Source organism: Tachypleus tridentatus, chromosome 3 (assembly GCF_004210375.1).
Source record: "Tachypleus tridentatus isolate NWPU-2018 chromosome 3, ASM421037v1, whole genome shotgun sequence".
NCBI lineage: Eukaryota > Metazoa > Arthropoda > Merostomata > Xiphosura > Limulidae > Tachypleus > Tachypleus tridentatus.
In genome coordinates this window covers 71,604,669-71,627,255 of record NC_134827.1, presented here as the reverse complement: position 1 = coordinate 71,627,255, position 22,587 = coordinate 71,604,669, and the positions used below count along the sequence as shown (strand labels likewise).

The following is a 22,587-nucleotide window of genomic DNA, read 5'->3' as shown; positions in this document are numbered from 1 at the left end:
ATGAAGATTAGTATTATGAATTACACTAAAACTGGGAATAGCTTTACAATCCATATTGACCTCTTCTACTTACATGAAGACAACATTTCAAAACAAAACTCTCGGGAACCCGTACCTTTTGAGAGGCTCTCACATGACTTTAATAAAATACAAAGTTATGTGTAGAAAATGTAATGAACATGCTTTATCTTTATTTTCCTCTACAAATTCAGGTTATGTATATACTGTGACTTTCTTGAAAAGAAAATGTGAAGTAGTTCTCTAAATCCAGAAATACAAACTTCATCTTAACTAGCATATATCTATAGACAATGCTATCATTGTTATTTAAATTACTGACATATAGTGCAACTTCAGGAAGTCAGTGTTTTTAGAATTTAGTAGAGATAACAAAGGTCTTCTTTCAAACAAATACTATTTTACTCTATTCTTGTTCTGTGTACTGTAGTTAATTTTGTGTTTTTTCTTCAATAAATTGATTTAAGAGATTAAGGTTTACAAGTAAATTATTATAGACTGCATAAATATTGAAGTATCCTTATTAAAATGTAAATGAAATACTGAATACTTTAAAAAGTTTAACATAATTTTGTGGAATGAGTTGTTTAACTTGTTAAATAAGATGCTGTCTGGCCTTGTTTGCTATTAAAAATTCAAAATTAGAACTCTAAAGAGATGAGATTCTTTTTTCTTAATATAATTTATTTTGGCATTAGTTGTATCATTTAAAACTTCCCATTGATATTTATAGGGTATGTAACATATCTAAGAGTCATTCTATGTACAAGGTCAGCTGCTCTCACACTATAATCATGTTAAATCCAAGTATAATGGACATTATTGAAAAAATGTTAGTTTTACCCACACACAAAAAAATCCTCACCATCTACTAAATGTGGTAAAAATACCTGTATGTCTTTTTTTGTGAGAAAGATATGCAAGTCATTAAGTAGTATAAAATTGATATAAAGCTACAACATTGTTTTTTGGTGAACAGTATGCCATTATTGTTTTTTGGTGAACAGTATGCCATTATTGTTTTTTGGTGAACAGTATGCCATTATTGTATTTAAAGAATCCGTTACATTATTTTGTGTTCTTTAGTAGGTCTCCAAACATGTGGTGAAAGAGCAACCTGTATGCTGAGACAGGTAATACACTACTCTATTTCTCTGTTCAAACCTATACAAATCTAAATTGATCATACAGACTTGGACCAAACAGAAGAATTATACGCTTGTCCCATTTTATGCATGTGATTGATTTGTAGACATGCATTAAATACTCAATGTTTTTTCGATTAGTAAAATTATAAAATACCAGTTACTTTGTATAGGGTTTTCCATTATATATTTGAAGTGTTGGATTTTTAATACTTCATGATGAGATATTTGCAGGAGTGATGGTCTCAAAAAAGATTTGAAACATTCTCAAAAACTTTACATGCAGAAAACTGAGCAAGTTTCTAACCATTTAAATTCAACATGAATACGGCTTTTTAGCTATTGTTATTGTATACTCTTACATATTTCTTTATATACAAAAGTTAATCTTGGACCTACTAAATCGCTGTCAATACTGTTAATTTGTATTTCATTTCAAGCTTGATAATTCGCTCAGCCAAAAAAATAAACACCAATAATATCGGTTCTATTCCCGCAGCGACATCCGTGTTTTGCCGTCTCGACTTCCGTTATGAAGACTTTTTATTTCTGAACGTGTGCCGACTGTGCCGTCTTGTCATACCGTGGATCGAAAATGACTATGGAAACATCCCCGTCTCTTTCAACAACTAAATAGCAGGATTAATTATCGCTATTTGAACGATTTAATGAATTAAAAACCCTTATTTTTTGTTTGAACAACAAGTTAATAGCAGAATTAAACAACTGCGTCTACGTGAAAACCGCGCCTGTCTTTAAACAACTTATACGTGTTTCGATTAACCTGGTATTTACTTGAACAACTTAAAAAACGCTGTCTCTATTTTTACTCGAACAAGTTAAACTAGGATTAAACAGCTCCCGTCTCTTTGTGATCAACTTATAATAGAATTTGAATGAAACCATTATCTTCCATGTAACGTACATTGAATTAATATTCGATTGTCATTTTTTTTCGTCATCTATTATAAAGTAATTTTTACCTAGGTTAACTGCGTGTAAACAAAAGTGAAATGAGAAAGAAGCATGTTTTAGAACATTCGTGTAGTAATGTGTATCATAACCACTAACATATATTTAGTTTGTCAAGTTTACAAGCTATAAAGAAAAATGTCTGACAGTAGAATTACTCTAAAGACGTCATCATTTTCATTAAGGTTAGGGCTATTTCTAAATAGACTTTCTTTAGTTATGTTCTTTTTGTTTCTAGCTGGGGAATATTCATGTTGTTTTTTTTAATGTTGTATGAAAAAATCATTATAATGATTTTGTCACAATAAAATATACTCTGCTACTTTGCAGTTGTTTGTATTTAGTTAGCTGTACTATTTAAATAAATGTTAGTCACACCTCTTTGTTAATGTAAAAAGTAAAGACATATGCCTTCAGTTCACATAAAAAATATCAATATTTGCAAGTTTGTAACCATTCTATTTGGAGAGTTAAAGTAGAAAAAAAAAACTCCTGTGAGATGAAATTCTATTTCTTCTATGAATGAAGTCCAATTTGGTATTAAAAAATAATTTGTGATCATATTAGTATGAAAACTACATTTTAAACATTATAAAATACATTTGAACTTATAAAAGCATGTTACATTTGAAACATTCACTTTGAGAATAATTAAGCTTTAACAATAACAGTTTATATATTTTAATATGCATTTAGTTCCTGCTGTGTTTTAAATCTTGCCAATCAGCACCAAGAATAAACCTTGGTCCATAATTGTATAAGCAGTGATCAAATAAAATCCATTTTAGTTATGTTGGTTAAGTTATAAATAAATTTTATATACAAACTTGATAACTTTATGAGTTAAGTGCATGTAGAATGAATAACTGCACTGTTGTTTAATTATAATTGAGCCCACTCAAACTTGAATTTCATAAGAATTTATTAGAAAAGCTGTTTTTTCTAGTAATGATAATTTTTTGTTCTGATTTCACCCTGAAACAGTTCTAAGTTTGTTTATGTACAAAAACTCATCTGGTAGTTCTTTATTTACAAGCCATGCACATCATTTGGACACACATAAGTATTATTGACTAAGTATTTAATTACTCCTTACCCATAGTTATATTGGCCTTCGTTTGACCTCTAAGCATTAGTAAATCTTATGAACAGTGCACTGGTTTTTCTAAACATCTATATTTTTTTTGTATTGTTGCAGCCAGTGCAAGATCAAGACAGTCGTAGGACCTAGGCACTTTCTGTTTGTAGGTCATACCAGAGGTATGAGTTAAACCAAAGATTATATTTTAAGGAAAATTTTCTTGGACCCATAGTTTTCATAGGCCTTAGGCACTGTACCTATTGTGTCTGAATAATCTGGCCCTAACTGCAGCAATATGTGTTGATCATACGACCACCCTCCACCAGTCTCATTATATTTTCTTTGCTAGCACAGGTTGCTTCCTCTACCATTTCAGCACAATCCTTATTTTATTGATTGGTATTACACTGTCTGTTCAAACGTGTTTTTAGTTTATTTTCAAGCACATTTTGCTGTTTTTCTTATTAATCTTCACTTTTAGCTGGAATTAACTGTTCATTACTAGTTTCTTTACTTTTTTGTTTTTTTCCAAAAATCCAGATGGACTTAGGAGTTCAAATTTCCATGTGGTGGATGAAGAAGTTCCTGCCAATATTGACAAAACTCGTGGCGAGTTGCCAGAGTCACCCAAGGGTATTCAGGCATTAATTTGGGAGTTGTTGGATGCTTTTGATGCTTCTTCTCCTTGTTCTCCCTTCCTACAGGACCATGTTTCTGCAGGAGAAATTTTTTCATTAGGGAAGACAATTTTGACTTTGTGTTTCCTGTACTTGTTTTTTTTTTTCAGTCAGTTAAATAACACTGATAGTTAAGAGAATCTGTCAATCATGTCTTTCTAACACTTTATTGATCAGGTTTGTCAAATTTTATGTCTCCTCTTTAGCTCTTGATTCTTCTACTTCCTTCCTACAGGCAGAGAGCCTTGTTATGATTATCATTACTTTTGTCAAAGTACAGTCAAGAGTTGGTATGCCTCTTCCCCTTTGGATCAGCCTTCCACCAGTCTCCTGATCAGTTTTCAATCAATTTTCAGACCCTTTCATAGCCTACAATGTCCCACTTGTGGACTTCAACCTTATCCCTCATCATTTAAATTTTGTGTTGTTGGGAGTTGCTCAGGACAGATTCATTACTTGTGGTGCATCTTTCCTTTTCATCATTACATGAACCTTTTCAGGACGTTTTTCTGCATGAAAGTTTTTGGGGGTCTTTTTGAGTCTTAAAAGTCCAGAGCTAATGCGCTTCCTGTTTGTCTCAACCAAGTGATTTTGCTCATTCTCAACTTTTGCCTGTTTGAGTGTCCTGTGTTCTGCCCTTTTTCCTATTCCCAACATTTCTTTCCTGTTCCTCTTGGCCTCACCATTATCAGTAATGAGATATCTTTTCATGAGCAAGTGAGGGATAGATTACAACTCTTTTTCTGCCATCTGGAAACTGTTCCTGACAGATCAATGGGAGCTACAAGTTCTGTCAGAAGGTTTATGCATTTGATCCCAGTTGGTTCTCAGTCTTCTTCACAAGAGTGCTGTAGAATGTGTGGTACCTGTTCGTCTGTCTGTTTGTTGTTCCCAAAAATATAGGAGATTTGTAACCTATTATCCGTCTATCCTGCCTGATATTTCTTTTTGGATGCACACTAATTTATCGTACCTCCCTCTCATCAGTGGATTTTTTTTTCAGATGTTTGGAAGACCATTGATGTGACAGATGATTTCACATTTCCATTGCTTAGGAGTCACATTGTTATATTTGGTTCATGCATGTTTTGGTTCCAATCACTAACATTTGGTCTTGCCTTGGCATCTTATGTGTTCTGTTAGGGTTGTCTCTCCTTTGCATGTCATCTTCATTGCTTTCTAGTTTGGGAATCTAATTGGATAGGGTATTTCATTAAGGTGTAAATTCCTTTCTCACTCCCACTCATTCATTTGGGATCCTTCAATTCCCATCTTGGTCAGAGCCAGCTTTCTCCGCTTCAGCTCCTCAGGCTTTGTTTTTATCTTTTCTTCCTGCTCAAAAGGTTCTCTCTCTTTAGGGACATGAGCCTGTCTGGAAGCCCTTATTTCCTGGGGTTGAGCACATGTTCCCTTCAGTGAATGATTTTCAACCAGTGCAAATTCTCATAAGATCCTTTGGATCATCCTATTTTCCTTTCTCCAGGGATCAACACCAACCTTTTTTGGTGGCTCAATGGGACTCCTATCTTGGTGGGATTCATTTTCCTCTGCCTAGTCCTGTTCCACATCTGTTTACACATGCTTCTTTGCTGGTAGTGGACTTCCCTCAACTCAGGAGATTTCAGGTAAGTGGTCCATATTAACTACTTGGAGCTATTGGTGGTGTGTCAGGCTCAGTAATTTCATCTTACTCATATGACAGTAGGTGCTTATAGTTCATTCTAAAAAATTCAACTGTTGTCAGTTATATCTCCAAACAAAAGGGTACTATGTCCAGGACACTGTGTTTTCTCACACTTGATGTATTATACTGGGTTCACAGCTACAACATCACACTATTAACATGTTAGGTTTTGGGTGTTATGAATCTGGATGCAGCACATCTATCCTGTCTCACCCAGGTTCTTATGGAGTAGTCATTTCACCCTGTGTTTTTTCAGTGTGTGTGTTCTCATCTGTTTGTCTCATATAAATGTGTTTGTAACTTATTGGAATGCCACACTTCTTTTTGGTCTCCTGTCCTGCACTTCTCAACCCTGGGGATAGATGTATCCAGTTAGGATTGAAGGGGCCTTTATGCTTACCCTCCAGTCAGGCTCCTTGTGAGGGTTCTTTCTCTTATACAGACTATTGCTTGCTTTGTGTTGTTAGTTAATTCATATCTGCCTGATCATTCATGGTTTCCTCTGCTTTGGCCCTTACTGGAGCAGCAACTCCTCACATTACTCTACTCCAGTAACCTCAATCTGACGTGTTTCTTCCAGATGTTGCAAAACTTGATCTTCATGCTCTGCTTTTGTCTGGCTCATTGCCTTCTCTCAGAGAGTTGCTGTCCATGTAGCTTTTTTGCATACCCAATCCATTTGTACTTCTTCATTGTCCATGTATCATAATCGTTGGCTACCTTTTACCAGTAATCCATTTGCTGGGGATTTCATTTTTTAGTTTTCCTCTTGTATAGATTCTTTACCTGGTGGTATGTTTAAGGTTTGTTTGTGTATATTGTTTCTAATTATTGTGCTGCTCTGTCCACACTTTTTCCATTTTCATAAATACTTCATATGTTATTTGTGCTCTTTTCCGTTCCTTTTGTATTGTTCATTCTCCTATTCCATTTAGGCTTCTATACTAGGATCTCAGTGTTATTCTTCATGCCACTGCTTGTTCTCCTTTTGAACTTGTTGCTACATGTTCTTTGTACCACCTTTCCTTAAGACCCATCTCTTTTTTTCTTACTAGTGGTGGTCATCATTCTGATTTTTCTGCTATTCATCTTTCCAAAACATCCTTTACCATGCTTCTTATGTTCTCCTTTATCCAAACATACTTTCCTTCTCAAGATATCTGCTGCTCACAAGGGTAGTTTTGCCTTCTTTTCTCTTTCCCTCCTTTCTATTTCCCATTTATACTCCTTTTCCAATCCTAGTTGTCTTCTTTGCCCTGTCCGTTTCTTTCATTGTTTTATGTTTTGAACTGAATCCTTTCAGAGTTCTCATTCTTGCCTTTTTTGTGCATTAGAATCACTTGTTTCCTGTGATCATTCTCCTGTTATCCTTACTGGCTGGGGTCAGCAACTCATCCATATAGCTTATTCTGGTTTATCAGTGGGTGATTTTCAGCTGTTTAATGTGTTATCACACCAGATGTGCCATGTTATTTTGTGTTTGAATGCACAAGCAAGAATGTGGACAACTGTATCATCCTCTGTTTGTTATCATCTTCCACCTGTAATGGTTCTCAACACATCTATTTACCTTTAGCTGGGGTAAGTTGACATTTTGGTTTCACCTAAACATCTTTTTGTTTTTTTCTTTTGCATTTCTGAATCCCACTTAGCAGCAGGTGTTGCCTGGTCAGGTATGCTGAATTGTTTTATACTAGCACTTAAAACTCTACTTCATTTTCACATGGGATGCTTTTTTGGTGGTGTATCTATGTATATTTTGTTTATCTCCTAAAGTCATATCACTCATGGATTACAAGAGCAAAGCAGATTTTTATCCACGCCTACTGATTCGTGATTCTTACAATCTTGGTCTTTCTGCTTTTCAAAGTAGGGAAATGTAAACAACCATTTCACTGGCTCCAGTGGGATACTTTTTCAAATACCTGAATTGCTCCCCACCCCCTCTTGTTTTTTTCAAGTGGAGCATGGGGGAGGTCCATGCCACCCGGTTTCCAGTCACTGGAGTGGTAGACTGTGGTGATATCCATACAAATGGGTTCTTTACAATAACATTATCTCACAGCTACGTGCACTCACTTGATAAGAAATAGGCCATCGTCGCTGTTTTCTAATATACCCATTATGGTACTGTCTATTATGCACTGTCTTTCCATTGGTGTTTTTGCCTAGGTGGACAGTACTTGACATAATACAGTGTATAGTAAGTGGCTTCCCCCAAATCTTTTTGCCTCAGTGGAACTCACTTAGCTTTCTTTTTCTAAATCCAAAGTTCTTCTTCTGAATATTTTTGCCTTGGCAGACCACACTTCTGGATTATACAGACTTAGGCAAAACAGTTCCATGTTGTAGTTGCTTTTGGACTGCACTTGGCATGATACATTGTATCCCAAGATGCTTCTTCTGGATGCATCTGCCCAAGTAGACTGCACTTGACGTGTTTATATATGGTCCTCTAGTCCTAACCATGTATTCTCTTCATTTTTGCCCCACGTGTCTTTTCATTTTACTGGGTAAAGAGCATACCTGTTCCAGAAGTAATGCTGTACCCTACATAAGTGCCTTTATTTTAATAGTAGCATACATGTTTTTTTGTAATGGTCACTTACCACTTGATCATTAGTTTTTGCATCTCCATCAGCCCCTTTACCTTTCCACTATAAGATACTAGCTATAGGGAAGCAGAGGAAGTGCTTTTTCAGGTGTTAAAAATTTTTAATATTGATTTGCTAGCATTTTTAGGTTTGTATATGTCAATTGTCAAAAGTTGGGATTGTCTTGCAATGGGAGAGAGGACTAATACAAAGAGTGCAATGGAATTGGTGAAGGGTGGTTATATGATCAGCACACGTTACTGCATTGACACAAAAATATAGGGATATAGAAGACTGGTGTGCTATTCTTAAGATTTATCAATGCCTAGAGGGCAAATAAAGGTTGAGATAGCTATGGCTTTGTATATGTCAATTCTGAAAAGTGAGGATTGTGCTGCAATGGGAGAGGGAGCTACTTGCACTGGTATAGAGGATGCAGTTGGATTAGTGGAGGTGTTTATATGATCAGTTCATATTACTGCAATGATACAAAAGTATAGGGATATAGAAGATTAGTGTGTACTGGTCATAAGGTTTACCAATACTTAGAGGACAAATGAAGGTTGAGATAGCTATGGTTGAGAGTTGGGGTAAGTAACTATTGGAATACATTTTCAATGTTAGAAAATATTAACTTTTAGTTTAAATTGGTTTTTCTAGTTTATCATTTCTATCAATTATATTATTTTAGAGGTATGTTTCATAACCATTCATTTCAAAAAGTTTCTTAATTTGTATTTCTAATAAGTTTATGGATTTACTTGGTAAATGCAACACTCCACTTGCTACTGCTTACTGGTTTTTTAAAAAGATTGACAGAAAACTAACATTTTCAAAGTTATGATTCTAAAATTTGAATCTATAGTGCTAACTTTGAGATTATTTATATATAGCTATAGGGAAGCAGAGGAAGTGCTTTTTCAGGTGTTAAAAATTTTTAATATTGATTTGCTAGCATTTTTAGGTTTGTATATGTCAATTGTCAAAAGTTGGGATTGTCTTGCAATGGGAGAGAGGACTAATACAAAGGGTGCAATGGAATTGGTGAAGGGTGGTTATATGATCAGCACACGTTACTGCATTGACACAAAAATATAGGGATATAGAAGACTGGTGTGCTATTCTTAAGATTTATCAATGCCTAGAGGGCAAATAAAGGTTGAGATAGCTATGGCTTTGTATATGTCAATTCTGACATAGTACTTAGTTTTACTTGTAGATTTTACTGCTACATAAAATAATTTCAAAAATTGTGATCACTTTTGAATAGTTTACTAATCTGGAGTAAAAAAGGGGCAAAGGTTAATTTTTAAACATATTTATCTCAGGAGTATTTATTATGTAGAGTCAAGGGAATGTAGCTTGCAAAACTACATAATCTGCAAATCATAACAAAAACTATTGTGTTTATGTACATTTTTATTTAATTTACAATTACAAATAATATTTTGTTTTGTTTAATGAGGAAGTAATGAACAATTTGAGTATCTAAAATGAAAATTAGTCTTAGGTTTTGGTGTCTATTGTTAAGTATTTTGGTTTTTTTTTAAATATGATGCAATAGGTGAAATTAGTACTGTATAATTTGCATATTGTATCAAACTAACCTAAGGAATTGGTGATAGAATATAGTTGTAATTTTCATTTGGCATGAAGGTTATGTTGGGAATCAGTGATAACAGTTTAACTTTTATATGGTGTGAAGGTTATATTAGAAATCAGTGACAAAAGTTAATTTTCATATAGTGTAAAACTTATTTCGGGAATTAATTCGATGACAAAATGGGGAGTTTAATATGCATCTGATGTGAAGCTCATCTAAGGAATCAAAAACAAAACACAAGTTTAATGTGCATACAGTGTGAATTTTCTGTATTGAATCACTTACAGAACACTATGTGTTCATACAATGTCTAACCAATTACAGAACATAATTGTTTTCTTACATTTTGAAACTGTTATAAGGATTGACAGAATGTGGGTGTTTTCATTTGGTTTTTGCTAATCTTAGGAATGAGTGGCAGAACACAAGTGCAACTTTGATATGATGCTATGTTTAAGATATCAGTGACAAAACATGAGCCAATTCTGTATGGTATCAAGCTTTTCTGAGGAATTTGTTGCATAACATAGAAGCAGTTTGGTACGATTTCCATCTTATTGTTGTAGGCTGTCTTTATTATTATGAGAAAGTTGTAATGATTGTGTGTGTGATCTTAAATTATCTTGAGAGTTTAGGAAAGAATTTTAATTATATAAAGTGCATGTTAGGGGAGAATAAGTTGGAGAAATTGTTAATATAGTCGGTTGTTATTTTTTGAGTGTGTATATCAGAAAAAGTAGTTATTTTCAGTGAAAATTAGTAACTTGACTTTTTATGAGTTATCTGTGAAGTAGGCCTATCATTAAATATTAAATAAGTATAAGTTCTAGAAGTATAAAATAAAGGAATAAAAATTAGCTATCATTTCGTGGTCTTGAATAATACAATGATAGGAGCCGTTACAATAAAATGTTGGATTTGGGATTAATTTAATAAAAATAAAATAAATTCAGGTTGAAGTTTAAATAAACAACATACTTGAAATAAGATAATTGGAATGTAAAGCAGTTGAAACAAAGAAAAATGGAAAATTAAAAGAAAATAAAGAAAGGACAGAAATTAGAGTGAACCAAAAAGTAGATTCTGAAGAAAGAAAAAATAAAGTTCAAGAGCAAAAGAAACTAAATGTCAAGATCATAAAGCAACTTGCTAAAAATAAAAAAATGAATAAAGAAGTAGAAATTTAAGATAGAAATATTATGAGGATGACAGATAAAATTTATAGAAGAATTAGAAAGAAAAACAATTTGAGTCAAGACAAGATTGAGGAAGCAATAAAAAATTATACTATAGAACATCATTGTAGTGGAAAAAAAAGTTTATAATAAAGTTGAAGTACAAAAGAACATCAAAGTAGTAGAGAAGGGTTATAACAAATGAAGAAGCCAAAGGAAACGTATGGAAGGGCATTAGTGCCAAGATAAAAATATTTAACAGTGGATAAATCCAAAGAAAATTCAGCCACACCTTTTTCTGCATCCACTCAAGAATTAATATCTTTGTGTCATGGAACATGAGAACCCATCTGACCAACACTTGTTATTGCTACTGATGTATTAGCTATAAGTGCAGAAATTTCAAGCTACACCATTACTTCATTGAAATGTACAGAAGTTAGCCAGAATTGAAGCACCATTTAAGATGTCAATATTAATTCTAATTATTTCATCAGTATCGTAAAATATTTTAAATTGATATTTTGTCATTTTCTAATACTTGTTTAGTGTAATTTGTAAATAAAATGGAAAAAAAATATGCAACTTGGTTTCTGCACACTTTTCAGTTGTAAACAACAGTTTTGTTTTGTTTTTTCAAAATGGTTCTGTGATTAATATTTTTTAAGAAATAATCTTTAAAGATCTTTAATAATCTTTAATTTAAGAATTATTAAAGCAACATCTAACTGAGAAGAATAGCAGAAATTGGTGGGAAGCTTAGAAAACTTTGGAATAAACCAAAATTTAAGCACTTTTTTATATTTTCTTTTCATTAATATGTGTGTTTCAAAGTTAAACTATATTTGTTTCAAATCTGCAGAAATTTTGTGACAAGACAGCAAGTTAGTTTATTCAGTTGGAGACTAGGCTAAACCATGACAAAGTATTTGATGACTGAACTTTTTATTGAATAGTATTGGTAGGTTTATAATATTCAAAGAGCGATGTAGGTAAGTAAAATAACTTACAATTTATTTAAAAGAAACTGTTTATTAGATATAAATTGATCTTAGGAAAGAATGTTGTTGGCAGAAATATTATGTTCTGACCTACTACCATTATGGCATGCCACTTTGTAAACCTTTGTCAGTTCATGCAATTTTGTTATTTGTTTTTACAATTGACAGCCAAAAGTGTTTACTACTGCAGTTACCAAAATAAAGTATAAAATAAATTTAAGTAAATAATTTGAAATTAATTTGATGTGTGCAAGATGAAATTTTCTGATCAACAATAAAACAATTTTTAAGAGAAAAGGAAATACTATTATTTTATGATTTTTAATACCAAGGCTAGATATTATTTAGTAGGTTTAATACTGAGGTTCGTACTGTTTTATCACATATTTAAATTTAAAAAAGGGAAGAAATCAAGGGATATGACACTAACCAGTATGAAAAGAGTTAAGCAAGTTTACAACATAGGACCATATTAACTACCATACAGAAGTGGTCTCCTTATCAAAAAGATTTAACAGTAATATAAGAAGGAAATTTTTAAGCACAGTGAACAAAGGAGGAGAAGGTAAAATTGGATCTTGGACAAACATGCTGTATGTGAAGTAATGGTTTAGTTTTCAGATGATTTCTTGAATGATGTTAAACAAGTTAGTTTAAAGTGAAGTATGTGCACATCTTTAAAGAATGTTGTCTGGTTGGTGATAGAATTTGCTTCAATTACAGTCATAAAAAAAAAATTAGTAATTATGAGATCATCACAAGTACAGTGAAAGCTTCAAAACTCTAGAAGAAATTCAATGGTAAATTAGACAACTTTACTCAGAATAGTAGAAGTAAACCACAACACACTAGTTTATTCAGCTGTAACTTAGGACATATCACCAGGTGTTACGGAAACAGCTTCCAAAGGATGTTCAGAAAATGAAACTACTATGAGTCTGGAAAGTTTGGACATTACTTGCAAGACAGGTGAATCAGTCATTTGTAATGGACCAGGAGATGATATTCTATTAGTGAATAAACCTCTCTGTGTCATTTGAGGTAAGGAGAACATTACTTATAGAAACCAAAATATGAATCAGTGGATATGCTGATGGGAATAATGTTGATCAATATTAGTTTTACAGCTACCATTGTTTCACATGATCCAGCAATAAAAGTCGAGAAATTTATTGAAAAAATGGAGAAGCTGGATTGATATTTAAAAAAAAAAGGGGGGGTTAATCCTATCTTTTGGCAACTAATATTCTAACCATTGGATAGCACACTACTTTCATCAAGAAGTCCCAGGATTGAATCCCAGCAGCTACCAACCACACAGAAAATTGTTTTTCTCAGAACATTTCTAAAGAAGGCAACAGATTAGAAGTCAAAATGCAGGATAATACATCTAGTTGGTAATTAGAATGAAATAAAACATCTAAATAATTAAATTAGTTAACAGTTAACTAAAGTGATTGCATAAGCTACTAACCATGGCAACAGTGTGAGTTTAGACTTGTACAAATAGCTAAATGTTGAAAAATCGAGGAACCCTTATCATTATTTGAAAATTGCACCCTGGTTTCAGTTTTCCAGTGACAATAAGGATAGAAGTACAACTAATCAATATCATACATGTAATGTGAAACAGAGCAGTATCCAGAAATATTGGTGGTCTGAACCAAAGATCATTCATTGTGATCATCTTTGGAAGTACATGGTGTGAAGAATGCCCTTTTAGCTACAGTGAAAACTTTACCAGAAGTAAATTAACCTCCTGAAGAAACTGAGGCCCTTGTTGAGACCACATCCAGAGTTTATCAGGGATGCAGTTATAAGAGGATTTCCTAGACCAGGGATTCTCAAAAAGTTTTTGTTGGGCCTTTTGTGAAAATACTTCAGACTTGGATGACTTACTTTCCCTCTCTTTCTCCCTCTCAATTTCCCACACACACAAAGTGATAGAAATTACTGTACATACACTGAAATATCCATTATTGCAATATCTTATGACCACACATCTTTCCTACAACAACCTTGAGACCCCAGTTTGAGAATTTCTGCCTTGAACATTTACCTGAAGTGCACTTACCCAGTTACAACATAAAAACTATTCAAAAGGGTAAGAGGTCATACCATAAATCACAAAAGAAAAAGTACCAAAAATCTTTGGTGACAGGACAATTTATAAATTGTACGTAAAAACAATAAAATCCGTTTTCTTAACAGAAAGATTTATTATATTTTTTAATAGATTTAATTCATGGTGTAAAAATTGTGATGATAGTTTAACATAGTTACTTATTGCTTGCTACGGAAGTTAAGGTTTAATCCACCTATTTTCTCTGTATGAAAGTATTGTTTGAAGGATATCACAATTGTGTTAATTGTAAGGTTAATTTATTGATTGTTATAAAAGTTTAAATTTTTTATGCGTGAAAATATCCTTAAAGAAACATCACAGTGTTCTTAAATATAAAGAATTACTGTATTGCTTTCTTAAAAAGACAGTTTTACTGTTTTGTTTGTGTGAAAGGATTGATTGTTCAGTGAGCAGCATAGTGTTCTCACTAGTAAAGAATTAGTTTATTTTTATTATTGAAGTGTAAATAGTTTATTTCTTGCTAACAAAGACCAAGTTTAATGTACAAATGTTTTCATTGTGTGAAATACTATTCAAAAGAAGCTTCAATGTTATTATTTGTAAGAGTTACTTTAATGCTTCATATTGATATTAGTTTTCTGTTTTCTTTATATGAAAGGTTCCTTAAAGGGAAGTCAGCATTTTCACTTGTAAGGAGTTATTTTATTGCTTGCTTTGGTAGTTTAATTTACCTCTATTTTGTTTATGTGAAAGGATTGTTCATGAGAGATCATAACATTTATTCATAATAAAACATTACCTTTCTGCTTGGTTAGAAAGTTAGTTTAATGTATCTCTGTTTTCCTTATATGAAGCTGTTGTTACTAACATGTAATCTTTATCATTGTAAATAATTGCTTTATTGCTTGCTATGAAAGATTAAAGATTGACAAGACACATGATATCTAGTACACAGAGAAAGTTATATTTTAGTTGCAATAATATATGTATATGATGTAAATAATATACATATATTATTGCAACTAAAATATAACTTTGTCTACTAGATATCATGTGTCTTGTCAATCTTTAATGATGTAAATGATACGGTTACACATGATTACAGTATTGTTTGGAATCAAAAATAAATTATACATCTCATACCTGTATAGTCTTTATCTTTCAAGTTTTTGATCTTCAGAATAACCACATACATTGCTTTTTATATTGTATACATGTATAGTATTGTGACTAAGATGTAACTTTCTCTGTATACTAGATATCGTGCTGTTTTGTGTGAAAGGAATGTTCATGGTTTGAAAAGTAAAGTTTAATGAAATCTTGTTTTCATTTTATGGAACGGTTATTGCATATACACAACATTGTATTTAACTATCAAGAGATATTGTAATCCTTACTTAGGAATTTAAAGTCTATAGTCTTTGTTAGAATGATGAAAATATTGCTGTTAATAACAAAAAGTTACTTTACTGATTCCTTTGGAAGTTTAAGTTTTATAGATCCCAGTTTTCTTCATCTGAAAAAAAAAACTATTCAAGGGACATCACAACGTGTTTGATTTTATATAAATTTTTTTTCTTTTCCTGCTATTGAAATTGTTATTTATTGTACCTCTGTTTTTTGCTTAGGAAGTTTTATTTTAATATATACCTGTTTTTCTTGTGTGAAAGATTTAGTCAAGGAACGTCTCACCATTATTAATTGTAATGAATTATTTAATTTTAGCTATGAAAGTTAGTTTGTATTTTGTTTTTTGTGATGGGAATTTTTGAGAGATATTACAAAGTTGTTTATTATAAAGAACTGTTTTGTTAATTGATATGGAAGTTTATATTTTATACATTCTTATTTTCTTTGACTGAAAGGCCTGTTTAAGCAACATCACAACCCCAAACTGAAAGAGAGTTATTGCTTTCTGTGGAAAGTAAACTTTATTGTATCCCTGTTTTCCTTTTGTGAATGGATAATTCAAGATACATTATGCTGTATTTAAGTCTAAATAGTTTCTTTATGGTTCTTTGTGGAAGTGAAAGTTTGTTTTCTTTGAAGAATTGTTGAAGAGACATCACAACTTTGTTAATTGTATAAGTTACTTAAGTGCTTTGAAAGTAATTTAAAGTTTACTGTTTTCTTTGAATAAGAGGACTTTTCAAGGTCTTAGGCAATGCTGTTAATCATGAGCCATCATGATAGTGGTTCATAATAGGGATCACCCATTTGATTTTCTTTATCATTATTTGACACTGTTCCACTAGCCTCCAGCAAAAATTGCTGGAAGTGTTGTAATAAATCCTGGGAACTGTTACTAAACACATCATTGTGCATTGTGTAGGGTAGTTTTAAGCTTATTTGACTACTTAACAAATAACAGTTTAATGGAGTCTGTGATTTTTCCAGAGCCTTATAAAGTACTACATGCATAGCTGCATGCAGGCTATGAATGTAATTTAATGTTTATATGAGAAGCTTGACACATGTATCACAGTTATTATTAACTTATCGTTAATACTATATTAATGGTGCATATTATTTGGTTAAGTATAGGGTTCCTGCTCTTTAAGACACAATTCTGCATGATCTCAGCCATATTACACAAAAGTATAAAACATCATACAGACATCTTGGCTGTCTCCCACAATGAAGTCTTTAAGCTTTACTTTAGAAGGTAGCACCAAGCACAGTTTCTAGTTTCAGATTGGTAGGCATGATAATGGCTGATGGTAATTATCAAATTACAACTAGTTCTGCATTATTGTGAATTTTATATAGATACTGCAGAGAGAGTAACCATCCTTAAACCTGATTATAAGAGGGGGTCAGAATCAGGAAAGCATGAGATGGCAAAAATGAGGCAGAAGTTTTATAGCTGTATATTTTAATAGAAAAACATTTAGTTTCAGGTAAAGTATGTAGCAGCAACAGCCTTACCAGATTATATGGTCATCACGGTGGAAGGAGCTCATTGAAGTGTTGTAACCTAAACTTCATCAGAAATGGAAGGGGGAGATATATTAATATAATAATTGAAGGATTGTTAATTAACACATTTTTAACCTTATAGTGTATGCAAAGTATCACTAAGAGGAAACTTGGCCAGCAGAGAGGAGAATGAGGAAGGGAGAAACACAATAACTATAATAAATGTTAAATGCTTTATTAGTATTCATACAGTATTATATTATAACACATTGTCTTTATATTTGCATTGAATCCTTTATTTCAAAGGATTGTTTGAGGAACATCACAATTTTTAATTGTTAGTTATTGTTTGCTGTTAAAGTTTAATGTACACTTGTAAATGCTTTATTAGTATTCATACAGTATTATATTATAACACATTGTCTTTATATTTGCATTGAATCCTTTATTTCAAAGGATTGTTTGAGGAACATCACAATTTTTAATTGTTAGTTATTGTTTGCTGTTAAAGTTTAATGTACACTTGTGTTTTTTTATGTGAAAGCATTGTTTAAGAGATATCACAACATTATAAATTGTAAAACATTATTTTTTCCTTGCTTTAAAATTTATAGTTTAATGTTCTCTCATTTTCTTTGTGTGAAAGGATTGCTCATTGGACATCATTTTATTGCAATTTGTAATAATGTGCTATGTTGCTTCCTAGTGAAGTTGAAGTATTATATACCACTTTTTCTCTGTCATAAAGAACTGTTAAAGAGACATCACAAAGTATCTTCTTTGTAAGTAAGTTTAATGTACTTTTGTTTTCTATGTGTGAAAGGATAGTTGAAGTGAATTTATAATGGTGATAATTATGACAGTTTATTTTATTGTTTGCTGTGGAAGTTAAGGTTTATTGTCATTTGTTTTGTTTTTTTGTGTGAGAGGTTTGTTGAAGGGACATATTGGTGGTGTTAATTGTAAAGATTCTTTATCTTATTATGGAAGGTAAACTGTAATGTTTTCTTTGTGTGAAAGGATTGTTGAAGTGAAATAAACATTTTTTATTGTATGGTGTTGCTGAATTGCTTGCTATAGCAGTTCAACTTTAATGTTCTCATGTTTTCTTTGTGAATAGGGGATGTTTTAATTATTTTAATAGTTGCTTTTTTACCAACCATTGAAGTTAAGATTTATACACCCTTTTTATTTGTCTGAAAGAACTTTTCAAGAGGCACCACAAACTTGTTAATTGTAAAGGGTTATTTTACTTCTTCCTTTAGAAGTTGAGTTTATCTCAATTTTGAGGTACAATTATTTATTAAAATGGGAAGTAAGCTGACTTGAGAAAATTTATTCTGCCCTATATTCTTTAAACTTGTCACCAAATTAGGATATTTTAAGTATCCTGTCATGGATTAGTAAACTGGACACCACATGAACCTTGCATGTTATTTTTCCCAGATTCATTAAGATGAACACCATATGAAATTCTCGTACATATACTGTCCTAAATTCATGGTTCATACAAGCTAATGGCAACAAAATCCAGGAGTTTTGAGGATTATTTCTGGCATTTAATTTACTGATTTAAAAAGAACATGAACTTCACCAGAATTAAATAACTGATGTATGACTATACATGCTATTGAAAAAACAACTAATTTAAATAAACTAATGAAATGAAAAATAAAAATGCTGTTAAAAGGAATATGGCCACATATTACTAACAAAATGCTGATAAAATTCATTAAGTACACTTCAACCTTTCCCATCTTAGTTTAATAAGTTATAAGATCTTGCAAATACTGTGCCTTAAAAATGTATATATTTGTCTTTCCTTTGCAAGGCACAAAAACAATTTCACAATTCATGTTACAATGTGAATCTAAACAAAATTCACACATTATTATTGTTGTCTGTTTTTCCATACAGTTTCATTATGTTGTTTTTAAACATTGTCCCTAGTTTACTTCTTTTTTTAATTCTTAACAAATTTCCTAAGAAATAAAAAAATCAAAAAACCTTTATATTAGAATTTGGTGCTCAGCCTGTTCATTTTTTGTATTTAAATAAATTTTATAACAGTAATTGTTTCGAATAATTACTTGTTCTCATGTAGATCAGACATCACACAATATGATGATTAAATTAAAATCATGAACCTCTTTCTTTAAAAATTCTATTCATTTAAGATTTAAAATAAAATAGGAAGGCAAGAAAACAATGCCAACATATTGAGTAATGGAGTGTAAAATACCATTTAAAATATCCAAGTCATAACTGATTACTGTAAAAATCAGTTGATCTAATAAGTTATATGTTAATATGTTGGTTAATATTACTGTTTCATGTATAGTAGTTAGGTTCATGACACCTTTCTATGATATTGTTCCCAGTTGTTTTCCATTTTTATCTCTTAACTAATTTTAAGCAATAACTAGTGAAGGACTTGGGATAGAGATGCTATTTTTGAAGCATTTGTGATGAAGATACATCTAAAATTTTTGTTAAATGAATCTTATGCTGATAATGTCCTTCCACAATATTCAGGTGAAACATGTTTATAGATGGAGTTACATAGTTTAGTCTGTTATTGATTAGTTTTGGTGGTGAAATTTTCATTGAATTACATTTTCATGAGATTATTTTTCACAAAACTGAAATAAACAAAATGGTACAGCTTATTGTTACTGAAGTTAGACTTGCAATAACTATTGGAAATCCTATTAAAAACTATTTATTCTTTATTAGTAGAATTTTTTTAAAACTAAATTTCACTACCTTCTAGGATTTACACAACTGCAAATCCTGAAACAAAATATGAGAATTACACCTATGCCCTGTCTGTGATTCCTTGGATAATCTAGATGTCGTATGAAACTTATCCCTGTATTCTTTCAGTAATTGCTTAGATAAGCTTGAAACCATGTGAAAATTAATTTTATTTTGCTGATTTTTAAGTTAAGTTAGGTACTGTGTGAAAATTACACCAGTGTTCTATCTAATATTCCTTAGAATAGTTAGACATCATATGAGAAATTTTAACAACATATCTTGACTATTTTACATATGGAACAATTTTGAAAAACTCAACTTTATTGTTGCACATTTAAATTGCATCAGGAGGAACTAGAACTGAGTGATTAGGAGATTTACTAATTTAATTAATCATCTAACTGAATTATATTCAACAAATTGTTTATTCTCTCATGAGAGTAATCCTTCTGTTTACAGTTTGTTTTTAAGACCTTTTCAAATTACCCTTTTGATATGGTTAACATCTATATATAACCTTAAAAACTTTAATGGACTGCTACTCCTTCAAGAAAAGTGCATTTCAGATCTGTGCTTAGAACTTCAGAATGAAACCTTGGTACAGAAGCCAAAGCATCATCTTATCTTTCATTAAGCAGTTGCAATCTATTAAAGTTTACAAACCTGCTATGTCTACATTGCCTAAAATTCCATGTAAAAACATGTTCAGGTACTAAAATTTAGGATTAAGTTACATTTTAAATCCTAAACTGTTGTATCATATTTACAATGCATTGTGTAACATGTAACAATCTTAAAATATGATGAATAGTATTCCTTGGACTTTTCCATACAAAATTTTCATAAAACTATTGTACTAAAACTAAATTAAGTAATTCTTTATTAAAAATAATTGCCCTTAAATTCATGTGATAATACTAGTAAAGACTGTTTTTTTTCAGTGCTGATAAATAATGTAATACAGTGAAAAATTTTGTTCCAGAAAAATGGTATATGACATTTACTGTTTGGCAAGAAAACTTGATATTATGTACTCTCTTTGCAGAGAATAAATTGAGTCATAAAGTGTAAATCAAACTTATAGGTAACCTTAAAATCCTGGTCAGATAAAATCATCTTTAATTACAGAAATTTTGGAATATACTTTTCTTATTCCATCAATAACGGGAAAAACTTGGAAAATAAATAATCTTGTTTATAAGTAAAAAAAATTGTTTTAAGCGAATAGTTAAAATACATTTGCATTTCACAGTACAGGCTGAAAGAAACTACAAACATATTAGGCAATGTTTAAATGGCACATGAGAACAACCAATTTTTTTTTTTTTTTTCAAAGCTTCCCAACTAGCTAGTCAGTCCTCTTTGTGTAAATAGGTTAATAAACTAGTAGTTTTACATATTGTTAGACTGATATTAGTTCATGCTTAGTCATTTCCTTCATAAATGGTTAAATGATCAAATTATTCATCCATGAACTTTTGTTTGAGCAAAAAATTAATATTAACTTTAACTTTTTTATTAGATGAGTGGTTAACACCTAAGTAACAATGGTAATATTTATAAATTGTAATAAGTAAGTAATATATTAAGGCTACACTATAAACATAGTACCCATGTTTTGTGACAGTATTTTGGTTATTTGGATTGTTTAGATAATTAGAAACATTAATTGCAATTGGTGTATTCTTTTCTCAGTAGTGGTTGTAATATCAACAGATTATTTTGTGTAATAAATTAGTATAACTACATTGAATAATTAAGTCAATTGCCAAACTATTTGGAGGGGGGAGACTAAATAGGTTATCATATTGGTTGTTTTACGAATATTGCAAACTTGATATCAAGTGCCAGCTTTAAACTTGTGATTCTGGAGTTCTGGCAACCATACATTTTAGACCCATTAACTAATTATTTAATTGACAGCTTTTAACCTTTCTAAAATGCATGCATTACTAAGATAAAGACTATTGCCTCACATTAGACTTAAATAAAAATTTTTGATTAGCAATTTACTATCACCTCTTTATAATTCAGCTATTTCATGATGCTATACAGAAGAAGTTCAGTGTACATACTGGATTTTGCTGTATTTTTAGGCTCATAACATCATATAGTTTAACTATAGCTTTACATTTATGAACACCACCTATATTACTTGCCTAATTATGCTTTGCAGTTGAACTGTATTTTTATGTTATTGCACATTATCTGATTAAATTGTATTTTTAGGTTCTAGATGCTACCCAACTGTTTAAAGTTTTGCTTCTCTAGCAATTATACATATCTGACATGTTGTAAAAGTATGATAAATTCGTAACAAACTTCTGTTTATTGTTCATAATATTTATGAGTAACAGTATCTGCAAGAAATGTGTGCTCAGGGAAATTGCTAAAAAGGCAGTTTATAAATTCTATCACACTTATGATGTCTTGTTTATTTTACCAATGTGTATGATAAGTAGAAGTTTTTACAAACTCAGTCATCTCTGAAAATACGTTCTTAGATCACGCCATAATAAATATGACTTAGAAATAAAATGTAAACCATACTTTAACAGTAAACCCTTAATAGAATATATTACATTAAATAGGATCTGCAGTAACTGTATGTTATCACAGGTATCAAGCAAATGATATTTTAAACATCTCAATAGGTCGTCCAGAACTGTACAATACTATTACAGTGTTACCATTTATAACAATATTTATGTCACAACTGAGTCACAAATTTTGGGAGTTTCTGTAAATATCATAACAAAATGTTTGAATTCCTTTTTTTTTCATTGTATGATAACTCAAAACCAAAAAAAAAATGGTGTCAGCCAATTTCACATAGGGTGATATAATTTCAAACAGTGTCCATTTTTATAGC

At 31.3% G+C, this 22,587-nt stretch overlaps 1 protein-coding gene across 7 annotated transcripts in view; it reads left to right on the top strand.

Moving 5' to 3' along the window:
• LOC143247138 (uncharacterized) overlaps positions 1-22,587 on the top strand; it is a 65,879-nt gene that overhangs the window by 33,732 nt on the left and 9,560 nt on the right. For 2 of the 7 annotated variants that reach the window (XM_076494737.1, XM_076494735.1), the window contains 2 exons: positions 1,105-1,151; positions 1,663-2,457. The exons of 1 other annotated variant lie outside the window; for it this stretch is intronic. In XM_076494737.1, the coding sequence (XP_076350852.1) occupies positions 1,105-1,126 (22 nt within the window). In that variant the 3' untranslated portion in view covers positions 1,127-1,151; positions 1,663-2,457. Of the gene's footprint in view, positions 1-1,104; positions 1,152-1,662; positions 2,458-22,587 lie in introns of those variants that run through there. 4 more of the 7 variants (XR_013026393.1, XR_013026390.1, XM_076494736.1 and 1 more) reach the window with 3 other exon arrangements.